The sequence below is a fragment of the Bubalus bubalis genome, chromosome 3 (assembly GCF_019923935.1).
Source record: "Bubalus bubalis isolate 160015118507 breed Murrah chromosome 3, NDDB_SH_1, whole genome shotgun sequence".
NCBI lineage: Eukaryota > Metazoa > Chordata > Mammalia > Artiodactyla > Bovidae > Bubalus > Bubalus bubalis.
The window spans coordinates 167,675,343-167,690,380 of record NC_059159.1 but is presented as its reverse complement, the minus strand read 5'-3'; the positions used below and the strand labels follow the sequence as shown (position 1 = coordinate 167,690,380).

The 15,038-nt window shown below is 48.1% G+C and overlaps 1 protein-coding gene across 12 annotated transcripts in view; it reads left to right on the top strand.

The window, feature by feature from the left end:
• ASTN2 (astrotactin 2) overlaps positions 1-15,038 on the top strand; it is a 1,030,196-nt gene that overhangs the window by 759,623 nt on the left and 255,535 nt on the right. For all 12 annotated transcript variants that reach the window (XM_045165169.1, XM_045165168.1, XM_045165167.1 and 9 more), the window contains one exon: positions 355-534. In XM_045165169.1, the coding sequence (XP_045021104.1) occupies positions 355-534 (180 nt within the window). The remainder of the gene's footprint in view (positions 1-354; positions 535-15,038) is intronic.

Here is a 15,038-nt window from a genome sequence, read left to right as displayed (position 1 = left end):
CAGGGCTCATTACGGTGGGGACTGCAGTGCTGAACTGAGGTTAAACGAGACAAAGTGGCTGGCACCCCTAGCAGCGTGCCCGCCACACGTTAGCTGCTCAGGAGACCTCAGCTTTGATTTTTCCTGATTGTGGCTTTTGGGTCACCGGCGTTTGTCCATCCTCTGCTGTTGACTCCCTCTGGGTGGTGTCTCGTGTGTCCACCAGAGACAGCGCTCTTTGCCAAGTAAGGGAGGGATACTGTGCACATTTGGCCGATGCTATGGTGAAGGACAAGGTACCAAATCCGGGCTTGCCATTTGCTGGGCGCCAGCCTCCCAACTCTGACCACCTCCACATGCTCCTCCTCTGTCCAGGCTTCACCAACGTCCTCAAGATCCTGACCAAAGACAGCAGCCGGGAGGAGCTGCTGTCCTTCATCCAGCACTACGGCTCACACTACATCGCAGAGGCCCTCTATGGCTCGGAGCTCACCTGCGTCATTCACTTCCCCAGCAAGAAGGTCCAGCAGCAGCTGTGGCTCCAGTACCAGAAAGGTAAGCCTGGAGGGCTTGCTGGGGGTGGCGGCCAGCTGAGACATGGGGTCAGGCCGCTGGGGACATAACTGAGCTCCCTGGGAGCCAAATCCTGGCTCTGCCACGTAGGAACTGGGCGGCCGTAAACAAGTCCCTGCGCCTCTCAGGGCTTCATGTTCACCGGGGATGGAATGAGGGACCGTGTGATGATTCCTCAGGATTCTTTCAGTTCAGGCGTTTTCTGAGACCCCAGGGTGGACTCCAGAACTCTGGCCTTCTACTGCGAGTTCCTTGTTTCCCACTCTGTCCTCTCAAAACAACTGCCGAGGTCAGGAGGCTGGGGAAACTGTAGGGGAGGGGAGAGCTATCTCGTTGACACCTTCTCTCTGGGCTTCTTGGAAGAACCTAAGGGGAGCGCGGGCTCCTTTGGGAGTGACCAACTCATGTCTGAGGGGACAGTTTCAAGTCTCACCATGGAGACGCCTTTACCCTCAGGCAGGGTCACCAGGTCTTATTTCCCTCCATTTCTCAGCTATTTATCAGAATTGGAATTTCCCTGAAGCAGAAGACCAGTCTCTGTCACTCCCCTTGGAAAATCTGCCCCCTTCTCACCTCAGTTTTCCCTTCCTGTGAAATGGGTACTTTAGCGATTCCTGTCTACTTCCTACGTTAAAGGGAAGTAGTTTATGTGATAGCATTTTGAGAAAGACGGAAATAAGGCATACATGCATTGTGTATTATTATAGCAGTTCCATGTAGTCACAGGCTCATTTCACTGATGAAAAAATGAGTGTCGGATAGGCCAACAAGTCAAGTGCCCTGTGGACACATAGCTAATATGCAGCAGGGTGAAGATCACTTCCTGTTATCATTGTTACTATTCTTATCAATTAATTTAAAAAGAGAGGCTCTCGATCGATGGGAAGGGTGAGGAGCGATGTTAAAAATGTGCTTGTACCTTCTCCACGTGGTCCAGCCACATGGCCTCCAAGAACCAAACCAAGTGTAACTCAAAACCACAGAATGCAGGCGCTGGAAGGGATCTGACAGCTCTCACTGGGCTCAGCACCCTCGTTTTACAGCTGGGAAAACTAAGGCTTAAAGGAAAGAAGAGTCTTGCTCAGAGTCCCTCAGCTCCCCTGGGTAGGGCTCTCCATTCCCCGTCTAGGTCTTCTCCTGCTGCCCCTCATCCCCGGCCGGATGGAGCTCCTGCCTTTGTCCTTTCCAGAACCCTTCCCTTGGCACCCTCCACCCCGTCATGGTCTCACCCTGCCTTCCCTCCTGTGTGCAGCTGTGTGGGGCACGGGGTGGTTTATAGGCGCAGGGGAATAATTGAGTTGTCTGGGAATAGCTTCGTTTTATGGCTGTAACAATGACAGTCTTTAAGGAAGTGCATTAAATCAATAGAAGTCTCATGGTGCTACCCTATAAATAACGTGCCACATCATTAAGCAGAGCAATAAGCTTCTGGACTTCGAAGTAATACAATTAGGTTATGTTTATAAAAGCCTTCCTCACTGTGGCCACTGAACTAATTTGCTTCGTCCTGTGTTCGGGGCCTGGGACATGACTCTCAGGCTGCACCCCACCCATAGCCTTCCTTGGCTGCTTCCAGGACCTGGACTTTTTCACTCCAGAAAATGCCATTCCTTGTCCACTGGTTTATGGCTAGTAGGATGGGGAGAGGGGCAGACGGAAGCTGGCACAGCCACCAGGGGTCCCCTTCAAGACTCAAAGAGGTTTCAAGTTTGCCACAAACTTGCTGGCTGAACTTGGTCCAGTAGCTTTGGCTTCTGGGCTTACAAGGCAAAGGTACTGTTCTCTCCTCTCTCCCATATTGGCTCCCAGAACAGGATGATAGTGAAAAGTGAAAATGTTAGTCGCTCAGTTGTGTCTGACTTTTTGCGACCCCATGGACTGTAGCCCACCAGCCTCCTCTGTCCATGGAATTCTCCAGGCAAGAATGCTGGAGTGGATAGCCATTCCCTTCTCCAGGGGATCTTCCTGACCCAGGGACTGAACCCGTGTCTTCCGCATCGCGGGCAGATTCTTTACCGTCTGAGCCACCAGGGAAGCCCCAGAACAGCGCAGGGATGCGCTGTGTTAAGACAGCTTAACTGACCTGCGTGTTTCTTCTCTCTGTCTTTACCTGAGGTGACATCAAGCACTGTAGTTTCACTTTTTAAATTTGGAAGTGATGCTGGAGAGGAAGTGGTAGAGAAGCTGGAAGTTTCCCCTGAGCGATGGAAAAGCTTCTAGACGTACAGACGGCTGAGGTGTGTCTCGTCTCCCCCAGCCACCTTTGTGCCACCAGCATCTGCGTGTCAGCTGGGTGTCACTGACATCTGCGAACCAGGGCTCACTGGGGACCAGGTCAGGATGAATCTGGGGTTGGAAGCTGATCACTCTCGGGCCAGAGCTTGTGGGGAAGAGGACAAATCAGAACAATGTCAAGTGGGACAGTTGTTGTTGTTTAGTTGCTAAATTGTGTCCAACTCTTTGCGACCCTATGGACTTAAGCATACCAGGCTTCCCTGTCCTTCACCATCTCCTGGAGTTTGTTCAAACTCATGTTCATTGAGTTGGAAATGCCATCTCATCCTCTGTCGCCCCCTTGTCCTCCTGCCTTCGATCTTACCCTCCATCAGGGTCTTTTCCAATGAGTCAGCTCTGGAATTTCAATCCCATGGCCTCCAGAATGAAAACACAATCACAGAAAACTAACCAAACTGATCACATGGATCACAGCCTTGTCTAACTTACTGAGACTCTGAGCCATGCCAGGCAGGGCCACCCAAGGCGGATGGGTCATGGTGGAGACTTCTGACAATGCGCGGTCCACTGGAGAAGGGAATGGCAAGCTACTTCAGAAGTATTGCCTTGAGAACCCCATGAACAGTATGAAAGCCTTTTTCAAGTGGGACAGAAAAGATTTCAAGTCCTGGTACCTCTTCTTACATCCCTGTCAGGAAACCTCAGGCAAAGTAATTTCTAAGTTTCAGAGAGAAGAGACCAAATGGGGCGTGTGTAACAACCACGGATGTTGTACAGCCCTTCACGGTATACAGGCCTGCCTTTGGTCTTTCCACCTACCCCTTGAGGCAAAAAAGGCAAGAGGACTCACCTCTCATCACTGCGAAAGGGGGATCTGAACTCAGAAGTGATCGGGGGCTTGCCTGGACCACACAGTGTGTTACTGAGTGAATTAGTGTTTAAATTCCAACCTGAGTCCAAGGTCCTGGTCTTTCCAAGTTTACTAATTAATGGTGGGGCTCTGGTCACTGTTGTGATCCAACCACTAGAGATCATGGAAGGTCAAGGGGGTTGGGTGAATGTGCCTGATTAAAATGTCTCCCATGAGAGTTTCACTCTCATTCCCATAAGTGCTTCTAAGTGTGCATTCCACAGGAAAAAGAAAGTCACATTGATCATTCATTACCCTCTGGTTCACTGGTATTTCCTAAGTGCTTCTTCACTGCAGACCTTGTGCCATGTGCTGGGGCGTTACAGTAGGCAAGACGTGGGTGCTGTCCACCCATGGGTTCAGCCTGGATGAGCCTTCCAATACTTTGTCATTTTTGTGATAGACTTTTTTTTTTTCCTTTGATCTACTGATAGGCCGCTGGAGAAAGGCAGGTGGCTGGTGTGCGGTCGAGAACTCAGTCACTGTCACTCGGTGGCCCGTGTCTTTTGTTTCGTATGCCAGTTCTGATCAGTTGAGGAGTGGCTTGTCTAGACACTGTGTGGAGATCACCAGGTCATTAGAAAAGAACGCTGTGATCAGTTAGCAGTAACTGCTCCAGATGCAGAAAGGGGAAGTGGTGGTCAACACTTACATATTGCTTCCGAGTAATAGGGCGAAGTGAAAGCTAGAATAACAGATCCAGCTTCTGATGCAGATTCCAGAGAGACATTGGGAATGCCAAGGAGGACGGGAAAGATCCAGGCAGGGAGGAGGGGTTTCCTGTCACCAAGTGTATATTCCGGGCATTCCACCAGTCTGAAGGGGACTGGAGCACTGGACAGGTCAGCTGGATGGTGCTGGCGGAAGCCAGGGACAGCTGGACCTCAAGAGCAGCTAGAGTAGCTGAAGTCATCCCAGGAAACTCCCAGCCCAGGCGCGATTCCCTTGGAAGCTCTTCAGTCTGCCGCTTTCCCTCAGCCGTCACCTGTGCTCCCAGGCCAGGCTCCAAGTGCCTTGTGAAGTTTTTAGTTTCTTGTCCCAGCTTAATATTTTCACTCTATGCTGCTGTGTTCCTGATACACCTGTATTTGAGAAGCTACCTTTCTCTTAATCAGGGCTTCATTTCCTTCTTTGACTTGACATTCATACACTTCCTAGCTGTGACCTTGACACATGAGTCATAGTTATGGTTCTTCTGGCTGTCTTGGATAAAGACTTCCTCATTTGGAGATAAAAGACAAGTTTTGCAGTCAGATGGACCTTGGTTCCAGTCCCAGTTTCCCTCTAACAAGCTGTGTGATCTTGGACAAATTGATTCACACTCTAAGATCGATTTTTCCATTTTTAAGTTATGGGATCCAGTGAGAGCATAGACCCATCAATGATGACTCATCTAGCAACGAGCTGGGCACTTAATTGTTACCTTGATACAGTCCACTCCCTCCACCGGTGGCTGCCGCATCCACCTGGTAACAGTGATCTCAGATGTGTGTGTATATGTGTGTGTGTTTGTAGTGCACATGTGTGTCTACGGGGGCAGGGGGAGATGCGGCTACTAATTTACTCCCCTCTCTTGTCAGCTGACTTAGGACCAAGGACAGGGGTAGATTGAGAGGGGCTCCTAGGGTAGAGCTGGTGAGGGAGAGAGCCTTAAAGCTCTACTAGAAAGACATCAAAAGACTCTGTAACCCTGCCCTTTTGTTATGCCCTGTTATTCCCTGTTCTGAAGGATGGCAATGCATGCAGAAATAACAAATCTGGTAGGTTTCCTGAATTTACAGTTGCTTCTTTTGCATGGAGAAAGTAACTATGGAATATAAAGGATGTATGCATGTAAAGGAATTGTCCATTCTGTGTGTGTGAGAGAGAGAGAGAGAGACAAAGACTGAGGGAGATAGGAGGAGACAGAAAAATGAAGAGGGACAGACATGGGGAAACCAAAATCCACAAAGACAAATGGAGGGACAAAGTGGAGAAGTGAAGATGGATGCAATTAATGTCTTTCCCAAATTTAGAGACTCGGTGACCCTGCCGAAAGGACATTCTCCGTGTGAAGGTTGGACCGCTCTTGAGTTTGCATCAGGAGAGTCTATCGCATAGAGATGTCCCCACAGATAAATGCCTGTCGCCACCTTTAAAAGATGTTTTATCTCTATTATAATTTCCCAAGACTGTCCAAGGGAATGAATTTCTGCATTTCCATTTGAATTACAATGCACTTTTGAATGTCAGCTGAAGCATACCTAGATTACTCTTTAAAGGAATTCTGGCTGTTTGAAAGGCAGCCTAAGGGCCTGGGGTGGGGGAGGAGAAGGGAAAGATGTAGTCAGGTGTCACCTCCTTTTGTCAGGACAGGGGTGGCCAAGGGGCTGATGGGAGCTGGAGAGCTCTCCCGGGCCTTCAGTTTCCTGAAGAAACTTCCTGGGAACTTGCTTCAGAGATGCCAGCTAGACATGCAGGGAGTCGATCTCAGAGCTGAGACCTGCACGGGTTTCACTTCCCTGGTGATTTAATCTTCAGGGCAGGTTTCAGTTCCCGTTTGCTTGCCCTTTCGTTAGCATTTGATGGAGCTGGCCAGTTCCTGCTTGAGGCACCATCTGGTGCTTGCTTCCTTGGCACCAGGGGACTCTTCCTGGCGGTTTCCCACCTTCCTTCCGGCCTGTTCCTTCTCTGTCTCCTTCACAGGCTCGTTCTTCTCTACCAAACGGGTCAGTGTGGTTTTGCAGGACTGCCATTGTCTCCGTGGGGACTCACAGCCCTGCTGTCTGTTAGCATCCCTACACGGATGACTCCGGCTTTGTGGCCTGCCTCCAAGCTTTCCTCTAATAATGTGCTCTCATGCTAGCTCCCTGCCTGCCCAGACTCGGCCCCACACAGCCTAGAATGTTTCCAGTGTTCTCATGCAGAGCACCTGTATCTGTTTAGAGGCAGAGCCACAAACCTAGAAATCCTTCTCAGCATCTCCCTCTCCCTTGCTCCCACCCATTTCCAAACCATAGCAAGTCTTATGAATTTCAATTTCCAAATAGTTCTTAGAATTGCCCACTTCTCTCCATCTCCCTGCTGCCACCATCATGGCTGGGCTGGACTCTAGCTCTGCCCCCTGCCTGGCCTCCCTGCATCCACCCGAACCCCATCATCGAGCTGCACAGCCCTGAGGACATGGATCTGCCTGGGTTCGCCAAAGAGACAGAACCATCAGGATAGATGGGTCGGTAGACATGTAGATAAAAATATATTATATATAATATTCACATATACATGATACAGATTCATGTGATATTTATAATACATACAATATATATGAAAGCTATATATAACTGATTCTGTATCTCTAGATATATATACGCGGGGCTTCCCCAGTGGCTCAGTGGTAAAGAATCTGCTTCCAATACAGGAGACGCAGGTTCAACCTCTGGGTTGGGAAGATGCCCTGGCAAACAACAATAGCACACACACATATATATCCAGATATAGATATAGATATATTGCTTCCCAGGTGGCACTGGTGCTAGAGAATCCACCTGCCAGTGCAGGAGAGGCAAGAGAGGTGGATTTGATTCATGGGTCGGGAAGATCTCCTGCAGTAGGAAATGGCAACCTGCTCCACTATTCTTGCCTGGGAAATCCCATGGACAGAAAAGCCTAGTGGGCTACAATCCATGGGGCTGCAAAGAATTGGACACAACTGAAGCAGCAGAGCGTGTGCACACACACACACACATGCACACACACACATACACACACAATGTTTATCACATAAGTCAAATTCTAACAACAAACCTCTTTATATAGACATGTTTATATTTTATTATAATATAAATAGTATATATAATACAACCCTTAAGAGATGAGGGTTTTGATCCCTTTGTTGGGAAGATCCCCTGGAGAAGGAAATGGCAAACCACTCCAGTATTTTTGCCTGAAAAATCCTAATGAAAGAGGAGCCTGGTGGTCCACTGGGTCACAAAAGAATTGGATACAGTTATCTGCACACCTCATGGCCCAATCAAGTCTACATAATAAAATGAAGCATCATGGGATGTTTCTAAAATGGAGATTCCCATCATGCCCTTCCTCGAATGCAAACTCCTGGGTGCTTTGTCATTGCCCTGAGGCTCATTTCCAAACTCCTCCTCGTGGCCTCAGGACCTTCTCAGACCTGTTGTGTCCCCATCAGCCGCCTTAACCCCATCTGTCCCCATGCTCTGCCTTTGATTCACACTGAGCCTCCTACTCCTTAACCATCACACAGGTTCAAGTCTCAGCCTGGCCCTGCTCACCTGTGCCAAGGTCTGTGTGCTGGTAGGAGGTGGCCGAGTTTCCCTTGCCCCTCCCCGGCCCCTCAGCCCACGGAGCTGTGTGTGGGATGGGCCTAGCTCCAGGCTGGTGTTTTTCTTGGAGGCGGTAGGAGGAGGTTCAGTACGAGCTGGACACTCCAGGGCCTGCAGTACGCCAGAGGAGATGGCCAACTTAGTTCTCAGAATCATGCAAAAAGATGATACAGGATGTGGTTCATTAAATACAACTAGGCCCAGGAGACTGCTGTTTCCACCAGATGAAATTACCAAAAAAAGGGCATTTGTATCCCGGTTTAGATTGAGTCTGTCTGGGATGGAACACCCTTATCTCTTTTCTTAATGGTGTGTCCTTATACCCCTCTGCTTGTGCTCAGTGTGGTGCGTCTCACAAAGCACTTACACATACTTTATCGCATCCAGTTTACTCCTCCCAAGCAGCCTAAGAGGTCAGGTCGCTATCTGCATTTCACGCTTGAGGAAACTGTGGCTGAGATGGGGAAGATGATTTGTGGACATTCTAGTGGAGGTGATGAAATTCCAGTGGAGCTCTTTCAAATCCTGAAAGATGACACTGTGAAAGTGCTGCACTAAATATGCCAGCAAATATGGAAAACTCAGCAGTGGCCACAGGACTAGAAAAAGTCAGTTTTCATTTCAATCTCAAAGAAAGGCAATGCCAAAGAATGCTCAAACTACCACACAATTGCACTCATCTCACATGCTAGTAAAGTAATGCTCAAAATTCTCCAAGCCAGGCTTCAGTAATACATGAACCGTGAACTTCCAGATGTTCAAGCTGGTTTTAGAAAAGGCAGAGGAACCAGAGATCAAATTGCCAACATCTGCTGCATCATGGAAACAGCAAGAGAGTTCCAGAAAAGCATCTATTTCTGCTTTATTGACTATGCCAAAGCCTTTGACTGTGTGGATCACAATAAACTGTGGAAAATTCTGAAAGAGATGGGAATACCAGACCACCTGACCTGCCTCTTGAGAAACCTGTATGCAGGTCAGGAAGCAACAGTTAGAACTGGACATGGAACAACAGACTCGTTCCAAATAGGAAAAGGAGTATGTCAAGGCTTTACATTGTCACCCTGTGTATTTAACTTATATGCAGAGTACATCATGAGAAATGCTGGGCCGGAGGAAGCACAAGCTGGAATCAAGATTGCTGGGAGAAATATCAATAACCTCAGATATGCAGATGAAACCACCCTTATGGCAGAAAATGAAGAAGAACTAAAGAGCCTCTTGATGAAAGTGAAAGAGGAGAGTGAAAAAGTTGGTTTAAAGTTCAACATTCAGAAAACGAAGATCATGGCATCCGGTCCCATTACTTCATGGGAAATAGATGGGGAAACAGTGGAAACAGTGTCAGACTTTATTTTTCTGGGTTCCAAAATCACTGCAGATGGTGATTGCAGCAATGAAATTAAAAGACACTTACTCCTTGGAAGGACAGTTATGACCAACCTAGATAGCATATTAAAAAGCAGAGACATTACTTTGCCAACAAAGGTCCATCTAGTCAAGGCTATGGTTTTTCCAGTGGTCATGTATGGATGTGAGAGTTGGACTATAAAGAAACCTGAGCACCCAATAATTGATGCTTTTGACCAGTGGTGTTGGAGAAGACTCTTGAGAGTCCCTTGGACTGCAAGGAGATCCAACCAGTCCATCCTAAAGGAGATCAGCCCTGGATGTTCATTGGAAGGACTCATGTTGAGGCTGAAACTCCAATACTTTGGCCAGCTGATGCGGAGAGCTGACTCATGAAAAGACCCTGATGCTGGGAAGGATTGAGGGCAGGAGGAGAAGGGGATGACAGAGGATGAGATGGTTGGATGGCATCATCGACTCGATGGACATGGGTTTGGGTGGACTCCGGGAGTTGGTGATGGACAGGGAGGCCTGGCGTGCTGCGGTTCTTGGGGTCGCAAAGAGTCAGACATGACTGAGCGACTGAACTGAACTGAACCCCAGGGAACTCGGCTGAGGGGGATTTGAACCCAGGCTTCTTTCAGCACAAAAGTGATGAAGCCTGCTCATCCAGGCCTCCCAGAGCAGCCTCCGAGACGCTTCAGATGTTGGCATCAGACCCAGTGGAGCCGTTCGTGCTGCTGTCTGTCTCTCTCATCCAGAGTTGGAAGAACTGGGGAGAGCTGAAACTGGCAGTTGAGTCCCTCAGCTCCGGCAGAAGTGGAAGTAGTCTTCTTTATTCACCCCTTGCACAACTTGCTTCTCTATGTTAATTCAGGGGCAGTGCTGTAAAGTAAAAATCCTAAAAAAGAAAACCTTGGATGCAAACTCCTAGGTGCCTTGTCGTTGCCCTGAGGCTCATTTCCAAACTGTCAGGGCGGGGAGAGGCCTTAGCAAGAATCTAACCAGACCTGAGTTCCTCTTTATGTGTCAGTTATGGTCAAATGGTAGTGACTATCATACTGCATTGAATGAGATGTTCATCCGGACCAGGCTTGGTGGGAACGAATGCAGCGATCACTTGGCAGTGTCCAGTGTGAGTGTGGGAATGAGAAATAGCAACTCCCGCGTAAGGTGTTCTCCACTCCCATCGAGGCTAGCCTTTCCCATTCTACAGATGGGGAAGTTGAGGTCAGTTTATGTAATCCATTAAAACCTGCAGTTGCAAAAGGGGAAGTTTAATAACCATCTAGAGACATAATTCTGCCTTTCTACACCTGAAAACCTACAGCAAATTCAAAGGCTCCTAGTTGCTCAAGCCCCCCACATGATCATAGGTCACAGAGCCATTCATTTGGCGGCAGGCCCATTTTCCTATTTCTGAATGCACGCATGCACACAAACAGGTGCGCAAATGCATCACTTCCTGAAGCACTGGAGACTGCCCCCACTGTCCTTCTGGTTAGACAGTGCGTTCAGAGATGGACAGTCTTCTAAACTACCTACCTTGATTCTACTCAGACTGGGGCCAGCCCACACTTAGTCCCCTGTCACAGTTCCAGTCCCAGGAATGCCGCACAGGGACTCGGGGAGCATGATTTTAGATAAGACCCTTCTCTCACATCAGCCTTGCCCTGAGAATGTGGAGTTTCCCTAGAGATGAGTGTGGGGCTTTTGTTTTCTCTCTGCCTTCAGCTCCTTTATAAGAACAAAAGGGACTAGAGGAAGCACAGATACACAGATGGAAGCTTTTGCTTCTCCAGGTTATTACTAGTAGGTCGAACCTCCCACCCTGAGAGCAGCCTCACTCACAGATTCACACCATGGGGTGTCTTCTCTCCCTCATCTCATGTGTTCCCTTCATCCTTGTCACCACCCCCCAACTTTCCACAACAGTGCTCCAAGCCCCTAGAAGATGCCTGGCCCTGCATGAGGTGCTGAGGTTGCCAAAGTGAATGAGACATGCCCCCTGTTCTCAAGGAGCTCATGGTCAAAAGGGAAAGATTTTCAATAGGTGAACTGATAATTACAGCCCTCTGGACAAATGCTATGACAGGGAAGCCTAAGGCATGCCTTGATGTGTGCATTTGTGTGTGTGTGGCAGGGGCACAACAGGCAGGAGTGGAGGAGGCGAAGTCGGGAAATGGACCTCTAACCATCTGGGATGGGCTGGAAAGTTTCCCATGTTAAGCCCAGCCCTTAGGGCATGTGAGGGGATGTGAGGGCATGTGCCATCTAGGGAGGTGAAGAGAGGTAGCCTGGACAAGATGCAAAGCAGGCTGTGTAGAGCAGCCTACGAGACTCTGGCCAAAGCAGTTGGGAGCAACAGTACCTGAGTCAGCTCAGGTGCTCCTGACAGATGCCCTTGGCTTCTTTGCTAGAACTTTGGATGTCTTTGCACTTCTGCCTCCCAGGTAGGTAGAGAAACTGCCACTCGCTGTGTCCACAGCAGAGAATTCTCACCAGTAGGAGAGGCTGAACTTCCTAATGCCTGAAAATAAGTGAAAATAAGGGGCCCATTTAGGAGGTGCCAGGGGAATTGTTGGAAAAGCATCTGGACCTTTCAGGGCTGTTTTGACGATGACAAGAGATCATGTGGTTAATTGGTTCCATGGTAGGAAATCAACAAGAAATCAATCATTCTTGCCCCCTCCTTACCAGAGGTGTACCTTTCAGCAAATAACAGCATACAAATCAGGTGGTGTGTGAGTTACCTCTTGAGTTTGCAGATGTGATTTAGGGTTTCCTGAGCCTCAGTTCCTTTATCTTTAAAATGGGCCTAATCGTGCTCGCCTCACAGTACTGTTTTGAGAATTGAATGAATCAATGTTCAGAAAGTGATTATCTCTGCACTCTACATGTAAGAAATGCTCAGGAAATACTTGCTAGGATTATTATCATTTGTTACTATGAGACACAATCAAATTAGTGATAATGCTTATTACAATTAGTTTTCGAAAACAAAAAGCCTAATGATAAGAATTCTCTCCACTTCTGAGACCAGCAGCCTAATATGTAAGCCCTTGTCCTGCTAGACCTTCTAAACCCATGGCTGTCCATCTCTGGTTGACCTTCTAAACCCATGGCTGTCCATCTCTGGTTGATTTGCCAGCTTGTGAATTTGAGTCCTGGCTGAGCCTGGAGGTGGGAATAGAAGGCAGAGTCATCAGAAAGCACAGCCTGGAGCCCAGCAATGGAGCACAGTGCTTGCACCACCAAACGCCAAGCTTATGGTCGTTGAGGCTGTGTAGTTGTGTGTGTGTGTGTTGGGGGAGGGGTAACAGATGAGTGGGCAGCAATGACTGACTGATTTTCTGCTCCTACTGCGAACCATTTAATCATATGATCTCACATCATCTTTGTAACATCCCTGTGTTAGTTGCTCAATTGTGTCCGACTCTTTGCAACTCCATGGGCTGTAGCCCACCAGGCTCCTCTGTCCATGGGATTCTCCAGGCAAGAATACTGGAGTGGGTAGCCATGCCCTCTTCCAGGGGATCTTCCTGACCCAGGGATCAAACCCAGGTCTCCCACACTACAGGCAGATCCTTTACCATCTGAGCCACCAGGGACCCCAAAACATCCCTCTGAGGTCCAGATTGTTATCCCATCTTCTAAATGAGAAAATTCACATGGCTTGGTCCTGGGCCATTTTCTATCCCAGGACTGTCTGACTCCAGAATCCACATGTCCTCCTGCCCCGCTGCAACAACAGAACTCATGTACTGAGAGCCACGGCAGGGCAGGGGACTCAGTGGCACTTCACAGTCTCATTTAATCCTCAAAACAATCCTCTAGAGCTGATATGTTTATGCCTGGGAAACTGAGACTCCGAGTGGGTAAGATATATAGTCCAAAGGCACGTAGCTGGTCAAAGGTAATCCTTCTTGCCTTCTCTTCCTTCCATCTTTCCTTGCTCCAGTTCTCTCCCCATTTACTTTTTACTGTTATTTAACCACAGTGGGCGTTCCCACAAGACTGTTCTCTCCGAGAGGCATTTCTCTTCCCACAAAGTAATTAGAAGCACTTGGTCAGGAGGAATGAGGAAAGAGACAGACAGACCAGCATGATTCCAGCCTGCATGATGTTGGCTCACAGGTTCCAGACCCTTGTTTCCTAGCAACACCTTGGCTCTGGATAAGGGTGAAGGCTTTGAGGCAGGCCTTAGAGATGGCTTGGACCTTTGATCTGTTGGATTGGAGCTGGCCTTGGCTGTCTTCATCTGACACACCAGCTGTAGGCCCCAGGAGTGCCTCCTTAGGGTCCCTGGGATCTGCGTTTCTGTCTCTTCCTATTCCACAGGTGTCCAAGGAAATGGGAGACTCCTTTTGGAGCTCTTGGCTCAAGAAGTCCCTAAGGTCTGGGGCCCCAGTACCATTGGCATTTGCAACTGGAAATATCCTTAATTTAATAACTCTATTATTGATGAAATGGAGTCCCGGAGAGAGTAAGCAACTTGCTCAAAGAGAATTACACATTAGTGGCAGAATGAGGATTTGAATTGGCTCCCTCTTCTCCCTTCCCCATCCAGGAAAGTGTGTTGAGAGGCAATTCAAGGGCCCCTGTGTCCAAAGGTATGCCCTTTTTTGTTTGTAACAGCTTTATTTATTTATTGAGATATCATTTACATAACCACACAATCGAAAGTGTCTCTTTGAGCCCTGATTTTGCATCCAGACAAAAGTTTGGATTGAATTTCCAGAAGGGAACACAGCTTTTAATGATTTTATAGTTGAGAAGATCCTCTATGGAAAATGAAATCTCAGGGAACCACCCCACCTACCTTTCAACCACATCCCATTTTTCTGTTGCAACAGTCAGTGATTTAGTGAGGCAGCTGGTGGGAGGAGCAGGAGGTGGCATAACCAGCTGGTGCTAAATGTGACCCAAAATGTTCATAGATATCAACATATGAGCTAAGCTGACCTCCGCCCCCCGCCGCCCCCCTGCCCTGGTTTTATCCAGCAACAGTTTTAGTGCCTGCTTTGTTTTGGGAACCGTGTGAGATGCTACAGATGCAGTGGTAAATTAAAACTCACTCTGCCTTCACAGAGCTCAGTCTAGCCTTAGAGAGAGATAGGTAACAAGGAAACAATCATGCAATGCTACAAGGCAGAAACACAAAAGGTGGTGTGGACACCTGACTCAAATTGTGTAGTGGATCAGGAAGGGTGACCAGAAGACCTGGAGGAGATAAGATTTAAGGGACATGAGAGAGTAGGGAGAGGGAAATTGTTTTAGGTAGCATAAAAGCAAGTACTAACAAGGCCTAGGGAGGGATGGAAGCAGTGATGAGATCAACCTAGAAAGATAAATAGGTGGGAACAAAATCCCACTGGATATACAGTTATGTTAAAGATTTTTTTTTTTCTTTTACCAGGATCACTTTAAAGTCATTTAAAGCTTTTATGTATTATTATTAGTACCTACATTTTAAATTTGACTCTGGCTGTTGTGGGATTGGGCTTGACTTGGGATAGGAGGAAGTGTAGTTAGTGGGGTGCTAGACTAAAGAAGGCTTCCCAGGTGGCTTAGTGGTAAAGAATCCGCCTACCGATGCAGATGTGGGTTAGATTCCTGGATCAGGAAGACCCCTTGAAAAAGGAAACAGTAACCCG